Source organism: Neoarius graeffei, chromosome 19 (genome assembly GCF_027579695.1).
Source record: "Neoarius graeffei isolate fNeoGra1 chromosome 19, fNeoGra1.pri, whole genome shotgun sequence".
NCBI lineage: Eukaryota > Metazoa > Chordata > Actinopteri > Siluriformes > Ariidae > Neoarius > Neoarius graeffei.
This window is the reverse complement of record NC_083587.1, coordinates 43,400,901-43,421,376: the sequence shown is the minus strand read 5'-3', so window position 1 is coordinate 43,421,376 and position 20,476 is coordinate 43,400,901. Positions and strand designations below refer to the sequence as shown.

Below are 20,476 nucleotides of genomic sequence, written 5' to 3'. Positions count from 1 at the left end.
GCCATGCCCCTCTGTTGTACAGGCAAGATTGATGTTCTTGGGCCTGTATCAAGTTCACCTGGGTTATGTGACTCAGTGCATGGAGTTTTGCTCTCAGGTTAAAACGTATTGAATTTCATTTTTACTTTGAGAAGGCCCTTCCTCCCAGTTTTCTTTAATGATGTCTAAGACACCACGGGGTTGTGTACATGCAGCAATTCAAAAGGGGAAAACCCGGTGGAGGCTTGTGGGACCTCATGCACTGCAAACAACAGAGGGTTGAGCCACTTCTCTCAATTTTTAGCATCCCCGTGAACGAACTTACAAATCATGTTCTTAAGTGTTTGGCTAAATTGTTCGACCAGCCCGTCTGTTTGAGGATGATAAACACTAGTCCAAATCAATTTAATCCCAAATAATTCATATAATTAGCACAGTGTGCGTGACATAAATGTAGTGCCTTGAACAGTCAGGATTTCTTTCAGAATCCTGACTCGGGAGATAATGCAGAAGAGTGCCTCTGCAACACTGCATGCTGAGATATTGTGGAGAGGCACTGCTTCCAGGTTTCGCGTTGCAAATTTCACAATGACTAATACAAAGTGATACCCGCATGCAGATCGATCTAATGGCCCGATGAGATCCATGCTAATTCTTTTGAAGGGGATCTCCATCAGTGGCAATAGGCACAAGGGAGCTTCTGGTGTGGCCGCTGGATTTACCAGCTGGCATTCGCAACATGCTGCACACCACCTGCGGACATCAGCATAAATCCCTGGCCAATAGAAATGGCCAATAAGAAGTTTTACTTTTTATTTTGAAGAACTGGCTAGTTTTAATTTAGTTCTTATTTTTTAGTGTTAGTTCGTTTTTTAGTTATTGCAGTGTAAAAATCTTGCAGCTCAGGGAATGAGGAAATGGGAGACAAGTTGAAAAACTTAAGGTACGCTTTATTTTTAACTTCGAGATCTCTTTTCAGCAACTTTATTTTTCTCTCTACTTTTTACACAAGGTGCTGGATAATTCAGCTCTCTCTCGGATTACTGGTTTCTCTCTGAAAGAACACACAAAAGGCACACAAGTAAATGACCAGTAATCAAACACCATCAACTCATCGTTACCTGCTGGTTCTACCTGACTCCTCGTTGCCCACAGCTGATGCTTGACCATGCCCCCACTGCCACACACACAGCCATAGATATTCCATAATAACTAAATAGGGCACAAATTGTTTACTGTTTAGCTGTTACTTATATTGCATTGACTATATTGATTAAGGCTACATCCACACGACAACGGCAACGAGATGTTATTTAAAAATATATCACGTCCAAATGGGCAACGATCAGTAAAATATCAGGTCCATATGGCAACGCAACGCTTGCTGAAAACGATGCAATACACATGCCACACCTCTAGGGGCGCTGTAAGACGGTCCCTTCGGAGACACCAGAACAATAGAAGAAGTAAGGATGCATGCGCATAAACTATTATGCGCGAGACTTCATATTAGCCACAAAGTCAGGAAAATCTGTTCGTAAAATTACATTATAATGACCAAATACAATGAAAAGTATTTTTCCAGTCTCACCTGTGAAAGGTAATTCCATGTGATCTCGTTTGGACGGCAAACCTGTTGGTACAGTTAAACGCAGCTAATCTTTATTCTCTGCTTTGACCTTTCCAATATGGCGGCGAGGATGACGTATGATTCTACGCGGAAGGCGGCGTCTTTAATGGTCCGGAATAAATTGAATACTACACGTTGATGGATTAATTTGTTGTTTCTCACCTGTGAAAGGTAATCCCATGTGATCTCGTTTGGACGGTAAACCTGTTGGTACAGTTAAAGGCAGCGCATGAATCTTTATTCTCCGCTTTGACCTATCCAATATGGCGGCGAGGATGACGTATGATTCTACGCGGAAGGCGGCGTCTTTAATGGTCCGGAATAAATTGAATACTACACGTTGATGGATTAATTTGCTCCTCTACGCCCTTTTTGAGGAATGTACTGTAGAACTAAAACTAACATCTGAAGAGGTGAGATCGCTCCTTTTTTCCCCTATTTTTGCTGGCGGGATTGACTCTGCCCTAAGGGCAGAGTCTCTCTCTCTCTCTCACTTTGCACCATTACACAATAAATATTCACAGTGAAAATATTTTGTAAGCCCGTTTCATGAACCAAGTTATAGGACTTGTTGACAACTCGCATCGCATCGCAATGAGAAGATCATTGGCACTACTGGTGTTAAGAATCAGACCATTTCATAAATGAATATTTTGCTGTAGAGCTGCAGTGTTTGTACAATTGCATGTTTTTGCTTCACTATTACTGTCACTATTCTGCTTCTTGCATTACTACTGTGAACTAACACTGAACATAATAATAATAATAATAATAATAATAATATCCAAGCTCGTGTTTCACTCTCACTAGTGCTCTGTAAGGCTTTTTCCTGGTGATATCCTGGTGATATTCGTTACACTTCTACCCGGCGTGAAGCACTCACAGTCATGTGGTTGTGACATCATTGTAAACAAATCCGTTCTACTCATCCAGACGACTTCACAACGGCAACGTTGCCAGATCTTTCCACTCTGGAACCCGTTCTCAAAAAGATTGCGTTTTGGGCACCCAAAACACCGGTGCCGTGTGGACGCCAGGCCTAAACGATAAGCAATTGTATCGGAGTCACCTGAATCCGTTGCCGTGTGGACAGGGCCTAAGTATACCACTAGTGGTATTGCGCATGCGTTCAACTTGCAAAAATCAAGTATGTATTAGAGACACCCATGCACATATTTGTTTTTGCATTGCTAGAAGCTCTACGGTATCTGCTGAAGTATACTAGGGCTGTAATAATACGCTAGAAGGGACACACACTGCATTGAATGTATTGGTGTGCCCTGGGCTCGTTATGATGCCATGTTGGAAAGTTGATTGTTCAGTGTCCTTTAAAATGACAGAAAAGTAAGTGGGCAAAAGTCCTTGTAAGGGACATGAATACTTTGTAATGAATTGCACCCATTATTCCAACAGATATTGGAACTCAAGAGGGATCACCTTCCACAAGTAAGAATTTAAGTTCAAAACATATTTCTGGGCTATTTACAGTATTTTGGCATTTGTGTGTGCTGATTTTTATACGGCAAACAGATAAAGGGCTATCTATATTACATGATATGTTCTTACGTGGTTGTCATTATAATGATTTATATATGGAAGGAAGGAAGCAGAGTAGATCTGTTTAAAGGACTATATTACACTGGATGGATGGATGGATGGATGGATGGATGGATGGATGGATGGGAGGATTGAGCTCTGTAAAGTCCATATACAATGTTTTTATAGCTTGCTGAATTCCAAATAGCTAACCACAAGCTAACTTTCCTGGAGGGATTTCTGCAAGTACAAACAGCATGTTCAGCAACAACTTTCCCCTTAACATTCATTTAGTTGAGCAAACACAGATTTCATGTTGGCTATAAAGCCTTGACCTCCTCGCAGACCTCTTCCTCTGTTGCGGGGTGGTTTTTCTACTAAACAAACATGTAGCCCAACACCGGAGGGACAACTCTTCATGCCAAGACTCTGTTGTCTATTTACACCTACAAACAAAAAGGCACACTCCTTTGAGGACAGCAAAATACACATTAGACAGGGAAGACAGATGGTTTGAAACAGGAGTAAAGGAAGCCATCTATGTGAAATTGGAAAAACCCTCCCTCACACAAAGAAAGAGGTCTGTGACACCACTTATCTACCACTTACAATGCTATCCTTTTGTCCCTACCCAGGAGATTTCACACCTAAGGCCCTGTCCACACGGCAACGGATTCAGGTGACTCCGATACAATTGCTTATCATTTAGGCCTGGCGTCCACACGGCACCGGCGTTTTGGGTGCCCAAAACGCAATCTTTTTGAGAACGGGTTCCAGAGTGGAAAGATCTGGCAACGTTGCCGTTGTGAAGTCGTCTGGATGAGTAGAACGGATTTGTTTACGATGACGTCACAACCACATGACTGTGAGTGCTTCACGCCGGGTAGAAGTGTAACGAATATCACCAGGATATCACCAGGAAAAAGCCTTACAGAGCACTAGTGAGAGTGAAACACGAGCTTGGATATTATTATTATTATTATTATTATTATTATTATGTTCAGTGTTAGTTCACAGTAGTAATGCAAGAAGCAGAATAGTGACAGTAATAGTGAAGCAAAAACATGCAATTGTACAAACACTGCAGCTCTACAGCAAAATATTCATTTATGAAATGGTCCGATTCTTAACACCAGTAGTGCCAATGATCTTCTCATTGCGATGCGATGCGAGGTGTCAACAAATCCTATAACTTGGTTCATGAAACGCGCTTACAAAATATTTTCACTGTGAATATTTATTGTGTAATGGTGCAAAGTGAGAGAGAGAGAGAGAGAGAGACTCTGCCCTTAGGGCAGAGTCAATCCCGCCAGCAAAAATAGGGGAAAAAAGGAGCGATCTCACCTCTTCAGATGTTGGTTTTAGTCCTACAGTACATTCCTCAAAAAGGGCGTAGAGGAGCAAATTAATCCATCAATGTGTAGTATTCAATTTATTCCGGACCATTAAAGACGCCGCCTTCCGCGGAGAATCGTACGTCATCCTCGCCGCCATATTGGATAGGTCAAAGCGGAGAATAAAGATTCATGCGCTGCCTTTAGCTGTACCAACAGGTTTACCGTCCAAACGAGATCACATGGGATTACCTTTCACAGGTGAGAAACAGCAAATTAATCCTTCAACGTGTAGTATTCAATTTATTCCGGACCATTAAAGACGCCGCCTTCCGCGTAGAATCATACGTCATCCTCGCCGCCATATTGGAAAGGTCAAAGCGGAGAATAAAGATTAGCTGCGTTTAACTGTACCAACAGGTTTGCCGTCGAAACGAGATCACATGGGATTACCTTTCACAGGTGAGACTGGAAAAATACCTTTCATTGTATTTGGTCATTATAATGTAATTTTACGAACAGATTTTCCTGACTTTGTGGCTAATATGAAGTCTCGCGCATAATAGTTTATGCGCATGCGTCCTTACTTCTTCTATTGTTCTGGTGTCTCCGAAGGGACCGTCTTACAGCGCCCCTAGAGGTGTGGCATGTGTATTGCATTGTTTTCAGCAAGCGTTGCGTTGCCATATGGACCTGATATTTTACTGATCATTGCCCATTTGGACGCGATATATTTTTAAATAACATCTCGTTGCCGTTGTCGTGTGGATGTAGCCTTAGCCTCCAAGAACCACAGCCATTCACAAATGGCCCTCATGTGACTCCAGCAACTCTAATGACCCCAAACGACTGTTGTTACAATAGAATGGAGCACTAATGAAGTTGACACCAAAGACTTTATCACACCCTGGAGCACTAAAGAAACAATGACATCAGTGGACTTAAGAATAACTCCACAGAGGTTAAATACCTGGATAGTCACACCACCTGGTCAGACTAGCCCAATCTAGTCAAGACAAGCTGATGAAGTGAACTGATGAAGCCTCTTGGATGAGAGGTGAAATGCCTTCAAAGACTTAAACCCAAGTCCAGTTGCATTCATTTTCAATTTCCTTGAGACACTTGATATAACCTATCTTTAATCACAGAAAATATGGGTAGGAGAGTGCAATGTTAGGCTGGAGGTTGTGACTATTGATTACTCTCAAGTGGTCAAAAGAGAGTGCCTCATATGCCGCTTTTCCACTACCAACGCGGCTGAGTTGGGCTGAGCCGTGCCGTGCTGAGTTGGGCTGAGTCTAGCTGAGTGGGGCTGTTGCAGTTGCATTTCGACTACAACCGCGCTGAACCATGCTGGCTGGAAGTGGGTGGACACATTGGGTGGAGTTAGCGAAAGTGGGTGGACGTCACGTGATGTCGTTAGGTGGCGCAAACAGTGACACCAGTGACCTTTTAAGCGGTAGTCTCACGACCCGGATAGTAAACAATAAACATGGAGGGCATGGAGTCGTTAGTGTTGCTGGTCTTGGTGCTGTGGCTTGTTGTCACCGACAACGCCCACAGATACTGGCAAGAGCGTATAGATGAGGCGAGGCGCATAAGGCTTCAGAAATTCTCGTAATTCGTAATTATTATTCTTCCGGGTTTACGGTGTTTACAGATCCCAGCGTGCTCGCGGGGCGAGTGTGGGCATGTGAGGACACTCCTCCTCACCAATCAGTGCACAGGGGAGTGTCTCCTCACGCCCCTAGCCCCACTCAGCTCGGTTTGGCTCGCTTCAGCCCTACTCCAAAACCGTGCGAGTTTTGGGGGCTGAGCAGGGCTGAAGCAAGCTGAGTCGTGCTGTTCTTAGGTAGTCGAAACGCGAGCCGTGTCGGGCTGAAGTGAGCTAAAGCGAGCTGAAGTGAGCTGAAAAAGGGTAGTGGAAAAGGGCCAATAGTTTCATCTCATGACTGCTCCTGAGGGAAATCCCTGCAGAGAGCTCGGGGCAGAACCCTGCCTACTCTCTGTGTCCCCATGACTTGGAGCTGATGCCGACAGCCCTGGGACCACCTCCCCAGATAATGCTGCACCTGAATACCACCAAGGTGCTTTATCATAGGACCCATCCACAAACAAATGCTTTATTAATATTTTAAACCCTGGCCAATTTGTTCCCAGGATTAGTGGATGGGTGAGGCAAGGACTAGTTGCTGCCTCCATATTATTTTTCACCCATGAATTGGATAGTAATGGGTACCATTGGACACTTTTGAATATCTCTGTGTCCACACCTCACTTTCACCAGCTGTGCACTTCCCAGTGCCTGGCATTGAGTCAGGCATTGATGAACTGTGGTCTGATTATAACCTGAGTTCACCAAAGCCTGATGTGTACCCCCTTGAATACTCATTGCCACTCTGTATGCTCCTGCTTGATCAGGGGAATCCCCAGGTGCATCAGGAATGCGGATCGGAATCCCCACTTCCTTAAGGGGATGCTGATTTTGGAAATGCCCAACTTTTCCTCCATGCCTGCGGACCTGCCCGGGCTTTGTCCCAGTCATGGTGAGCACGAATGGTTCCACCTGTGGAGAGAGAGGGGGTTAGTGGCAGCATGGATACAGAGGTAAGAGGGGGTAAGGGAAAATGGGGAGGGACTTGGGTTCAGGGAGTGGGCTTCAGGGAAATTGGCCCCCTTTTCCACAGTGCCAGGATAGGGGGGGCAAGGAGAGTGAGAAAAGGCAGGAGTTCCTCCTCCCAGAAATGCTGCCAGGTGGTTCTCTGCCACCCAGACCAACTCCTCCAGTGACATCACACATGGTGGCACTGAACCCAGGCTGATGTTCCTCTTAGCAGTTGAATGATGAACTGCTCCAGTGCCACTCAGGTGATGTCCTTCACGTTGCGCTCTCCATTCAGCAACCACCATCGGCAGGCATCTGAGAGCTGTTGAACAAAGGTAATCAGGTGGCCAATCTCATGATATGACAGCGCACAGAAGTGCTGGTGGTGGTGGTGATCAGGTGTGCGACTGACCCACTGCAGAATAGCCTGTGTTAGGTCTGGATATTCCAGCATGATAGTAGCTGGGAGCTGTTGAGCTGCAATCTGGACTTCCCTTGACAGGACCAGCAATAGACAGACTGCCCACAGCGAGGTTGTCCATGAGCACTCTTCAGTGACTTGCACAAATAGCTCCAGAAATGCTTCTGGGTCATTCTGTGTACCCAGTTTGAGTAGTTGCATGGGGGGTTGGCTGGAGTATTCACAGGAGAGGCTGGTGGAGTACCTGCTAGCTGGACCAGACTCCAAATCACTTGTCAGTCCTCTGCCTGGGCCTGGAGCAGAGCCTAGAAGTGCTGCTCCTGATCTGTGCACAGTGTGATAAGGGCTTGATGTTGAGCTTGGTGGTTGCTGACAAGGGTCTGGAGGATCTCCATGACTGGTGTGGACTCCATGGTGGAATTTTTATTCCTCACTCCCAGATTTTGGGACCAGGATAGAACTCTCATGGACTATGGAATGAGGAATGGGAAGACAGGCTTGACTCAAGGTGGGTTTTTATTTCTCTATCTGATTTATATTTTCAGTGACTTTAGTTTATCATCACTTTACACACACGGCACTGGGTAGCTCATCTCTCTCTCTCTCTCTCTCTCTGTATATATATATATATATATATATATATATATATATATATATGAATGAGACCATTGGTTTCTCTCTGAAAAAACACAAAAGGGTAAATTGCCAGTAATCAAACACAGGTGCAATTCATTACATTTTACCTGCTGGTTCTACCAGACTCCCACAGCTGACACTCGACCATGTCCCTCCTGACAAAGTTTTATGTTATTTCATAGATTTGATGTATTCAGTATTGTTCTACAATGTAGAAAATAGTCAAAATGCAGAAAAAAAACTTATGAATGAGTAGGTGTGTCCAGACTTTTGACTGGTAATGTATGTTTATGCCCAATAACTAATAATTGGTGAGTGGATAAAAATGATATAAACATGCTTGATGCTGTTTTGAAGCTCTGTCTCCTCCCAATTTGATTGGTAATTAGAAAGCCTCAGTCATTCGCAAACAAGGATGGGGTGAGGGTCACCACTTTGTGAAAAACTGCATGGGCAAATAGCCCAACAGTTTAAGAACAATTTTCCTCAATGCACAATTGCAAAGAATTTAGGGATTTCACCATCAACAATCCATAATATCATGAAAAAGGTTCAGAGAATCCAGAGAAATATTTGCACATAAGGGGCAAGGCTGAAAACCAACCTGAACATCTGTGACATTTGATTATCAATCAACCTACAGTGGTGCTTGAAAGTTTGTGAACCATCTAGAATTTTCTATATTTCTGCTAAAATATGACCTAAAACATCATCAGATTTTCACACAAGTCCTAAAAGTAGATAAAGAGAACCCAGTTAAACAAATGAGACAAAAATATTATACTTGGTCATTTATTTATTGAGGAAAATGATCCAGTATTACATATCTATGAGTGGCAAAAGTATGTGAAACTCTAGGATTAGCAGTTAATTTGAAGGTGAAATTAGTCAGGTGTTTTCAATCAATGAGATGACAATCAGGTGTGAGTGGGCACCCTGTTTTATTTAAAGAACAGGAATCTATCAAAGTCTGATCTTCACAACATGTTTGTTGAAGTGCATCATGGCATGAACAAAGAAGATTTCTGAGGACCTCAGAAAAAGCATTGTTGATGCTCATCAGGCTGGAAAAGGTTACAAAACCATCTCTAAAGAGTTTGGACTCCACCAATCCACAGTCAGACAGATTGTGTACAAATGGAGGAAATTCAAGACCATTGTTACCCTCCCCAGGAGTGGTTGACCAACAAAGATCACTCCAAGAGCAAGGTGTGTAATAGTCGGCGAGGTCACAAAGGACCCCAGGGTAACTTCTAAGCAACTGAAGGCCTCTCTCACATTGGCTAATGTTCATGAGTCCACCATCAGGAGAACATTGAACAACAATGGTGGGCATGGCAGAGTTGCAAGGAGAAAGCCACTGCTCTCCAAAAAGAACATTGCTGCTCATTTGCAGTTTGCTAAAATCACGTGGACAAGCCAGACTATTGGAAAAATGTTTTGTGGACGGATGAGACCAAAATAGAACTTTTTGGTTTAAATGAGAAGCGTTATGTTTGGAGAAAGGAAAACACTGCATTCCAGCATAAGAACCTTATCCCATCTGTGAAACATGGTGGTGGTAGTATCATGGTTTAGGCCTGTTTTGCTGCATCTGGGACAGGACGGCTTGCCATCGTCGATGGAACAATGAATTCTGAATTATTCCAGCGAGTTCTAAAGGAAAATGTCAGGACATCTGTCCATGAACTGAATCTCAAGAGAAGGTGGGTCATGCAGCAAGACAATGACCCTAAGCACACAAGTCATTCTACCAAAGAATGGTTAAAGAAGAATAAAGTTAATGTTTTGGAATGGCCAAGTCAAAGTCCTGACCTTAATTCAATCGAAATGGTGTGGAAGGACCTGAAATGAGCAGTTCATTTGAGGAAACCCACCAACATCTCAGAGTTGAAGTTGTTCTGTACGGAGGAATGGACTAAAATTCCTCCAAGCTGGTGTGCAGGACTGATCAACAGTTACCGGAAATGTTTAGTTGCACTTATTGCTGCATAAGGGGGTGACAACAGATACTGAAAGCAAAGGTTCACATACTTTTGCCACTCACAGATATGTAATATTGGATCATTTTCCTCAATAAATAAATGACCAAGTATAATGTTTTTGTCTCATTTGTTTAACTGGGTTCTCTTTATCTACTTTTAGGACTTGTGTGAAAATCTGTTGTTTTAGGTCATATTTTAGCAGAAATAAGAATAAGCAATACTGGACAATGTGCAATATAATGTGTAAAATAAAGTGCAATATCTCTCCTGCTGCCCCCTCCCCTTTTTTCCCTCCTCCTCTCTCCCCCTTCCTCTCTTCCCCATATCTTATTCTTTTTATATTTGTATATGTAAATACTTAATTTATTTTAATTAATCTAGAAGTTTTTCTCTATTCCTTTTCTCCGTTTATCTGTAATGATGCTGCTGGAATCTTAATTTCCCTGAGGAACCCTCCCAAAGGGATCAATAAAGTTTTATCTAATCTAATCTAAATATAGAAAATTCTCAAGGGTTCACAAACTTTCAAGCACCACTGTATTTACCTGTCGAATGTTCCAAACAGGTGTTTTTTGAGCATTTCACAACTTTCCCAGTCTTTTGATGCCCTTGTCTCAAAATTTAAAACAAGTTTCAGGCATCAAATTCAGAATGAGTGTATATTTACAAAAAATAAAAAAAGTTTATCAGTTTGAACATTAAATATTTTGTCTTTGCAGTATGTTCAGTTAAATATAGGTTGAAAAGGATTTGCAAATCATTGCATTCTGTTTTTATTTACATTTTACATAGTTTCCAAACTGTGTTGGAATCGGGGTTGGATGTTAACAGTCCTTGCTGGCTTCTGTCACTGACACCAGTAACTTGGCTCTCTCACCCTTTAGCCCAGTAGAAAGAATACAAAAAAAAAAGGTGATCTGGTTAACTTTCAAAGTAAGCGACATCTTTCTGCCAATTTTCTCAAAGATAAGATTAACACTGTTATCATTTCCTTCATGTCTTCATGTATTTTTATTATGTAACTGTGAAAACAAAACTACCTTGCATTATGTAAAGAAGGCTACATTGGAAACCCATCCCAAAATGGCATCAAAATGAATATAATTTATTATTATACATACAGAACACTTTCCATGAAATAAAAACATATATTCTATTCCCTTCTTGCGAGTTTCATTCATTTGGTTCGATAGCATGCGGTATTATCATATCGCTTATCCTACGTGTATTACGCCACTCCACCCAATGGAGAATGAGCGTGCAATCTTGTTCCAATATTGCACATTGTTAAGACAACACAACAACACACATCGGACCGCGAATATCCAATGAGAAACTTTTCTACTGCACACACAGTATGCACAACCATTTCTGTGTTCACCAGGAAAGAGAGAGATGCATTGAACACCCGAAAGGCTACCAAAACTTCATTAGATATTTTTCACACATATTTACAAGAGAAAAACATAGCGACAGACATCACACAACTGGAAAAGCAACATGTCAGAGATGTAATACTTCCATGCTAGCAGGCAACTGTGATAATTTGTAAACAAACATGGTCGCCAGGTTTGCTTCATCAAAAATGGAAGCTTTTGAGAGAATTTTGGCTGCCAGGTAGCTCCATTGTGTCATTGTCGATGTTGATTTTAAAAGTAACTCAGTAAATTACATAGGGAAATGAATACTTCAGTATGAGTGAAAAATACTGTGGCGAGCATGCATGGAAGAAAAGTCTGGAGACAGAAATCTTAGTTTCTCAGTCATTAGCCTGTGCTACTTGCTCTTGATAGCGCTGCTTTATTAGCATTCGCGATCACTACTGATGACACTACAGTGGTTGGAAGGTAACTTCACTGCCAGGCTGATGAATGCCACACCGGCTGGAAGGCAACTTCACTGCCATGCTGATCAACACTACAGTGGCTGTAAGTGACTTCACTGCTGTGCTGATGAACACTACACTGGTTGGAAGGTGACTGCACTGCCACGCTAAACAGCACCAACTCACATGTAAGCTAGCGTTGGCCTTTGAGAATGCTGATATGAAGAGTGTGTGTATGTATAATAATAATAATATTGGCTGGCTTTTTTTCGTGGTATATCAGATATATTCCATTCAGCTAGCATGATATCGAACTCAACTCATTCAATATCATCCTAGCTGAATGGAATATATCTGATATACCACGAAAAAAAGCCAGCCAATATTATTCAAATATATTGTCATTACAATCTTCAACTTGTACCTCTACAAAAGTTGAAATGTATTTCTTCCCCATCTTTTGGTTTTTGCAGAGACATGGGGGTTTCTGTGGTTTCCATGGGAATGCCTATGAGGCGGTACTTCACATAAACTTGCTGCACAGATTGGTCTAAAGCAACACTTGAGGATGGTTCAAACAAAAGTGATAATATCTCAATTTTAAGTCTGTTGCCCTGAAAAACCAAAAGAGACAAAACTTTAGGTCCGACTTTTGAATCTTTAAAAAAAAAAGCACAAAAAACCTATTGTTACATATTTTACACTTTGAAAAATATTAACCTAACTCTTGCCAAATATGACATATTATAGTAAACTACAGAAGATGCATTGTAATTTTACAGAGTATGTATATAATTTTATGATTACATTTAAAAATAAATTATTCCTAATGCTAAATAAATTTAATTTAAAATACTCATTAACAACTTTTAGTACCTCCTTGACAGGTCTTTGAGGCTGGGGAATGATAACATCACTATCACTGGTGGTGATGGAGTCCAAAGAGTCTAGAACTTCACTGTCCTTTAGGTCTAGTCAGGTAAAGATACATTTATTTACTGCCACATAAAACAAATTATGATGATGATTTAACCAATGTAAATAATTATTTTTTCTTACCTCTCAGACTTACAGACTGGGATTCTTCTTTTCTCTTCTCCTTGTCTTCCTGTTCCCTTGCCTGCCATCAAAGGAAGAAATGGGGGAAGTGACTACGATGACTTATGGAAAAGGTAATTTGTGCAGATGCTGTTAAAGTGGTGCAGAAGAAATATATTTTACATTTGTACCTTTGAATGATGTCTTAAGCTCATTTGCTTGCTGCTAGTTGAGATGTGACGAGAGTCAGGCATATTCAGACTGTGGTTGAAAGACCTTATATGACAGGTTTGACTGTAAATTGGAAACTGTATCCATTTAGCTCCTGGTTCCCTTGGAGGTGACTTGGGTGCAGGAAACTGGGGTTGTTGTGATCTTACAGGACTATACATTTTAAGTGGTAGATTGGAAGGCTCTGGCTAAAACAAGAGATTGGACATGAAATGATTTACTTGTAAATTCTTTGTAGGAGCACTTACATCAGGAATTTGGGATTCATAATCCTGGACATTCAGAAATACCCTACTCATGCTCCTGAGTTTGTGTAAATTTGTACATAAGAAGAATAATTAATGTAAACCTTGATCGATCAGCTTTAACTCATAATGCATGGATTCCTGCAGTTTTATATATGGAATATACAGTCCAGTTTAAACAGAATATTTATTTCAATTACACACAAATATAATGAAAAAATATGACATCTAGTTATTTCATTACATTTATGGCATTTATCAGATGGTCTTATCCAGAGTGATGTACAATGTACCCAGAGCAGCTTGGGGAGCAGTTGGGGGTTAGGTACTTTACTTGAGCACTTTAGCCATTCCTGCTGATCCAGGGAATCAACTCTAACCATTAGGCCATGGCTTTCCATTAATATGACATGGGTGCATAGTATTCATGAGTGCAGTGTGTGTGTGTGTGTGTGTGTGTGTGTGTGTGTGTGTGTGTGTGTGTATCATCTCATTATCTCTAGCCACTTTATCCTTCTACAGGGTCGCAGGCAAGCTGGAGCCTATCGCAGCTGACTACGAGCGAAAGGCGGGGTACACTTTGGACAAGTCGCCAGGTCATCACAGGGCTGACACATAGACACAGACAACCATTCACACTCACATTCACACCTACGGTCAATTTAGAGTCACCAGTTAACCTAACCTGCATGTCTTTGGACTGTGGGGGAATCCGGAGCACCCAGAGGAAACCCATGCAACATGCAAACTCCGCACAACATGCAAACTCCGCACAGAAAGCCCCTCGCCGGCCACGGGGCTTGAACCCGGACCTACACCACTGTGGCGCCATATATATATATATATATATATATATATATATATATATACATACACACACACAGTGCCTTGAAAAAGTATTCATACCCCTTGAACTTTTTCACATTTTTCCACCTTACAACCATGAACTTAAAAGTTTTTTATTGAGATTTTATGTGATAGACCAACACAGAGTAGCACATAATTGTAAAGTGAAATGAAAATGATAAATGGTCTTCAAAATTTTAAACAAATAAAAATCTGAAAAATATGGTGTGCATTAGTATTCAGCCCCCTGTACTCTGATACCTCTAAATACAATCCAGTGCAATCAATTGCCTTCAGAAGTCATCTAATTAGTTAATAGAGTCCTACTGTGTGTAATTTACTCTCAGCATAAATACACTTGTTCTGTGAAGGCCTCAGTGGTTTGTTAAAGAACACTGAAGAACAAACAGCATCATGAAGACCAAAGAACTCACCAGACAGGTCAGGGATAAAGTTCTGGTGAAGTTTAAAGCAGGGTTAGGTTATAAAAAAAATATCCCAAGCTCTGAACATCTCAGGAAGCACTGTTCAATCCATCATTCAAAAATGGAAAAAGTATGGCACAACTGCAAATCTACCAAGACATGGCCGTCCACCTAAACTGACAGAGCGAGCAAGGCGAGCACTAGTCAGAGAAGCAGCCAAGAGGCCCATGATCACCCTGGAGGAGCTGCAGAAATCCACAGCTCAGGTGGGAGAATCTGTGCACAGGACAACTATAAGTTGTACACTCCACAAATCTGGCCTTTTTGGAAGAGTGGCAAGAAGAAAGCCGTTGTTGACAGACAGGCATAAGAAGTCCCGTTTGCAGTTTGCCAGAAGCCATGTAGGGGACACAGCAAACATGTGGAAGAAGGTGCTTTGGTCAGATGAGACCAAAGTTGAACTTTTTGGCCTAAATGTAAAGCGCTATGTGTGGCGGAAAACTAACACTGCTCATCACCCTGCACACACCATCCCCACTGTGAAACATGGTGGTGGCAGCATCATGCTATGGGGATGCTTTTCTTCAGCAGGGACAGGGAAGCTGGTCAGAGTTGATGGGAAGATGGATGGAGCTAAATACAGGGCAATCCTGGAAGAAAACCTGTTGGAGGCTGCAAAAGACTTGAGACTGGGAAGGAGATTCACCTTCCAGCAAAACAATGACCCTAAACATACAGCCAGAGCTACAATGGAATGGTTTAGATCAAAGAATATTCATGTGTTAGAATGGCCCAGTCAAAGTCCAGACCTAAATCCCATTGAGCTTCTGTGGCAAGACTTGAAAATTGCTGTTCACAGACGCTCTCCATCCGATCTGGCTGAGCTTGAGCTATTTTGCAAAGAAGAATGGGCAAAAATTTCAGTGTCTAGATGTGCAAAGCTGGTAGAGACATACCACAAAAGACTTGCAGCTGTAATTGCAGCAAAAGGTGGCCCTACAAAGTATTGACGCAGGGGGGCTGAATACTAATGCACATCACATTTTTCAGATTTTTACTTGTTTAAAATTTTGAAGACCTTTTATCATTTTCGTTTCACTTCACAATTATGTGCTACTCTGTGTTGGTCTATCTCACAAAATCTCAATAAAAAACTTTTAAGTTCGTGGTTGTAAGGTGGAAAAATGTGAAAAAGTTCAAGGGGTATGAATACTTTTTTCAAGGCACTGTAGCAACCCTAGCAACCTGGAATATCATAGCAATCACCTAGAATACCCTAGCAACCAACTGGAATAACACCCTAGAATACAATATTTACAATATTGTTTTGTGGGCTCTCAAGCCAACATCATTCATTCACAGAATTTAGTCTTCTTATATTAAAATTGTGATTCATGAAGCATTTAAATTATTTGTCACATAGATAATGCAAGATAGTATAGTATTTACTTCAGGCTGTATGTGACTCCTGTATAAATTTCTGGCTATAGGCAGGTCAGTCATGCTGTCCATCATTTTTTCTGTCATTCTATCTGTATGAATATCTTTTGGCTCCACTCCAGAGAACAGACGGACCCAGAATTCCAGCACCCCTATTATCTCCCCTTTGGAACCTATGAAGTTAAAAAAAAAAGGCAGTTCTATTGATAGCGAAAGAGCAAATCAAATTGGAATGCAGAGCTAGACCATCAAATCAATAAACACTGATAAATGAACATGCATTTGCACTTTGGTTTAATCTCAAACAGAAAATACAAGTGATGGGGAAGTGGTTCTGTTTATACAGGAAGCACTAGAAATGCAAGGTACACATTGCTTATACAATAAGTATACTTATATAAAGTTTATACAGTGCTTCACTATAAATTTAATTAAACAGTCTCATAAAATTAGATAACTTGAGCTGGTGGGCTGTGGTTTGGTTGAAGAGATTTGTTTCATCCCCAGAGCCAATTAGCACAGAAAGTAGAGAAACTTGACCTGAACACAAGATCTGAGCTTGTAATGTGAAGGATTGTTCATAAAGAAATGACTTTTGATTCACTGTGGGGTTGTGTTGAGAAGTGAGTCAGTAGCATGGATGCTTCCTCATGAGGGGCAGTGAGCAATGGTGTGGCCAGGTCCCACACTGTAGAAGCAGAGCCCCTCCTGTCCCACTCTGCTGGACTCAGGTGGGGATGGCCAACTTTTATGGGCTCAGGCTGATTAGGCAAGCATATAGCTGGTGAGGGAAGGCAGGGTTGTTTGTGATCTCATAGCAGGTTGTCTAGTCAGGTGGTTAAATTAATGAGACAATTGAGTGAGGCAGCCTTGTTGCAGCACACTAACTCAGTGAGAACATTGCTGTTGAGCCTCTGGCAAAATGCAGCCCTCAACACTGTCTCTCTCTGCTGCTAGCATGCAAAACTCAGGGGTGTACTCCACTGCTCTTCTCCTGCCTTTCATGACCACTAACAAAGGCTTACCCATCTCTTTGCCCTCAGTGGCATGGTCAAAGACTCAGCAAAACAGGGTAACAAAGTATTTGGAGGATGAGAGCAGCTTGCTGCCTTGCTCCCACACTACAGTAGCCCATTGGAGCGCCTTGCCAGTGAGTAAATTAAGGAGCTGTATGATCTTGGCTTGGCCTGAGAGGTACCTGTGTGGTGAAGTACAGCTCACACTGAAAGAGGAAGCCCTGACACTGTGAGGGGTCTCCAATGAACTTATCAGGCTGGGCGATCAGAGACTGAGCAGAGGGGGTTGGAGCTGGAGACACAGGTGGCATGGCACACGACACAGGTGGTATGGCACATGACAAGACCCTATGCTGTTATGTTGGCAAATGGGGATTATATGAAGTAGTAAATGGAGGGATGCCAAATGTCATTTTGCACATGTTTTTTTTTCTCTTTCAAATTTACTTCAAATAAAGATTAGCTAAGGGCAGATGCCAGTTGCTGGATCTGGTCAGTGATCTCTCAGAACCACTGTTCCTGCTCTCCAATGTGCTATACTTGAGTAGTGAGAGTGCTCCGGTGGGATTTGTGTTTCGTTGCATCCAGTTAGTTGACAAAATAATCTACCATGCACAGAGGAGGACAGGGTCAGTTGAGCAGCAAACAGCATACAGAGAAGTAATTAAGAGATAAAGTCATGGGCTGGCATGGTTTAGGTGCAGTACAAACAACAACAGGGAGACATGATGCAAACTTGTAAACCAGGGCTAAGCATACGGTCAAAACCAGAATAACAATACAGGCAGAGAACCATTAGCATTCATAGACAAACAAACAGGATCTACTGCTTTGAACAATGTGTGTATGTGTGTGTTTGGAAAGTCCATTTGAAATCTCTGTAGTGCTGTGTAATGATAGGCAGGTGATTATAATTAGTATGAAGGTGAGCCTGAGTATGTTGGAGTCTGTGGAGTTTGCTGGTAACTCAAGTTTGAATCACTGTCAGTGTTGGCCATGTTTGGATGCTGTGAAAGTTCATGAGAGTTGCAGTTGTTGGGGCTGCTGTAGGTGTGACAGCTGACTTGGGCTTTCCAGCAGGAAAATAATACAAAGCATAAATTCAGCTCCACACAAAAATGGTTTATAGAATCAAGCTTTTGACATGGCCTACACCTACACCCATTGAAAACATGTGGGATAAATAGCAAGGAACCTAGGGGACCTGGAGAGATTGTGCATGAAAGAATGGTTTCATATTCCTTCCTCTGCATTCTCCTATCCCATCAAACATTACTTGATGGGATGATTTTTGGCATCTCTCCATTTCATACTTCATGTAACTGCTATTTGCCAACTTAACCCTGTGCTGTTAAGTTGGCAAATAGTGGTTACATGAAGTATGAAATGGAGAAATGCCAAAAATCATTTTGCATGTGTGTTTGTTACTTATTTACTTACTTACTTAGACTTCAAATAATGGTTAGGTCATCTCATCTCATTATCTCTAGCCGCTTTATCCTGTTCTACAGGGTTGCAGGCAAGCTGGAGCCTATCCCAGCTGACTACGGGCGAAAGGTGGGGTACACCCTGGACAAGTCGCCAGGTCATCACAGGGCTGGCACATAGACACAGACAACCATTCACACCTACGGTCAATTTAGAGTCACCAGTTAACCTAACCTGCATGTCTTTGGACTGTGGGGGAATCCGGAGCACCCGGAGGAAACCCACGCGGGCACAGGGAGAACATGCAAACTCTACACAGAAAGGCCCTCGCCGGCCACGGGGCTCAAACCCGGACCCTCTTGCTGTGAGGCGACAGCGCTAACCACTACACCACCATGCCACCTAACGGTTAGGTATCTCTCATATTATCAGTGTAAGATTAAGCTACCTAGTTAAGCACACAAATATTTTACTCATCTTTACCATGGATACCAATTATTCTGAAGCTGACTGTATACTGGTTAATGTTTGTTCTGTTCTATCACACTGCTCTGAACTAGGTTATTCATCAGTTTACGACCTGAAATAGGGGTTTTCTTAAAGGAGGCTGGGCTACTAGAGGACTGTAACTAAGAAAAACTTCTCTTTCAAAATGATTTCATTAGGTAGCATACACTGCATTTATTGTTCCTCTTACCTGTAATGTTGACTCTCCCTTTTACTTTTTCTCCTCTGTGCTGTAACATTTGCATGAGGGGTATTCTTGCTCTGCCCTGGGTTATGAATTGCACTCCTCCTAGTGCCTGATGTACTTCAACATTTGCAAAAGCCGCTTGACCTTCAAGTTTGGTGGGGCTGTGGCCAGTGAGGTCATAGCAGGATGTGAAGCCATAGTTTGGCTGTGTCCCTGAACTCAGTGGGGTTGAGTGCATTTCAAAATCAAGGAATGTGTAGGTACAAAATGTTACCACCTCATGGGGACCACTGGTATCCACACCTCTCTGCTGTCTCATGAGTTTCAGTCCCAGAGGGGTAAATGTAGCTCCCATGAGGCTGATTTCAAGCAAGGATCCTTCATCTTGGAACTGATTTAATCTGGTATTCCCCTCCATAATCTGGACTAATTCCTGATCCACTCCTGTCCATATGTATTGCTCTGGTATAATCTGATTGTATTTTCTAGCATGGTATGTTAAGTCTTTCAGCTGAGCTGAAACAATAAGTAGAGAAAAAAAAATATTGGTTGATACACAATATTACAAAATAAGTGGCCATTTCAAGCAATGCCACTGCCTAAATAAATTTATGCTTATTTAAAGGTTGCAGATGTACAATATTCCCACAGGTCTTACCTTTTAAACTGTTGATTTGAAGATCCCTATCTTTCAACAGTTTGTCTTTTTCATTGACCTCCCTTCTTTTCCATTCTCTTTCTTTTTCTGCTCTCTCCTTTTCCATCTTCACATCAGCCTGGTAAAGTGGAGCCATTATGTCTTTATTATTATTATTATTATTATTATTATTATTATTATTATTATTTTGGTGTGTGTGTGTGTGTGTGTATTTAGTTACCTGCAGGTCACTATTGAGCTTATGCTGCATTACCAACAATTCCCGAGTTTTCTGCAGCTCTAATATTGTTTCTGCATGTGAGGCCTGTAGAGCAGCCAGCTCTCCTGATGGGTCTTTGACCTTCTCATTACTCATCAGGTCTGTCAGACCTTTGCAACTCTCATGCTGCAATCGTAAAGCCTGAGAGGAAGAAGTAGAGAGAGAGAGAGAGATTGATTTTAAATGTAAAAAGACTTTGTGTAAATGCTGTTTTACATTTTACTTTAATGTTTTACTTATCTAAC

The 20,476-nt window shown here is 41.8% G+C and overlaps 1 protein-coding gene across 1 annotated transcript in view; it reads right to left on the bottom strand.

Annotated features, from left to right (window-relative positions):
- rpgrip1 (RPGR interacting protein 1) overlaps positions 1–20,476 on the bottom strand; it is an 82,723-nt gene that overhangs the window by 12,880 nt on the left and 49,367 nt on the right. Inside the window, exons 14-21 of the mRNA XM_060900113.1 lie at positions 20,193–20,372; positions 19,973–20,090; positions 19,318–19,830; positions 16,186–16,349; positions 13,181–13,408; positions 13,011–13,071; positions 12,828–12,922; positions 12,376–12,565 (exon numbers count right to left, since the gene is read on the bottom strand). Of these exons, the coding sequence (XP_060756096.1) occupies positions 12,376–12,565; positions 12,828–12,922; positions 13,011–13,071; positions 13,181–13,408; positions 16,186–16,349; positions 19,318–19,830; positions 19,973–20,090; positions 20,193–20,372 (1,549 nt within the window). The remainder of the gene's footprint in view (positions 1–12,375; positions 12,566–12,827; positions 12,923–13,010; positions 13,072–13,180; positions 13,409–16,185; positions 16,350–19,317; positions 19,831–19,972; positions 20,091–20,192; positions 20,373–20,476) is intronic.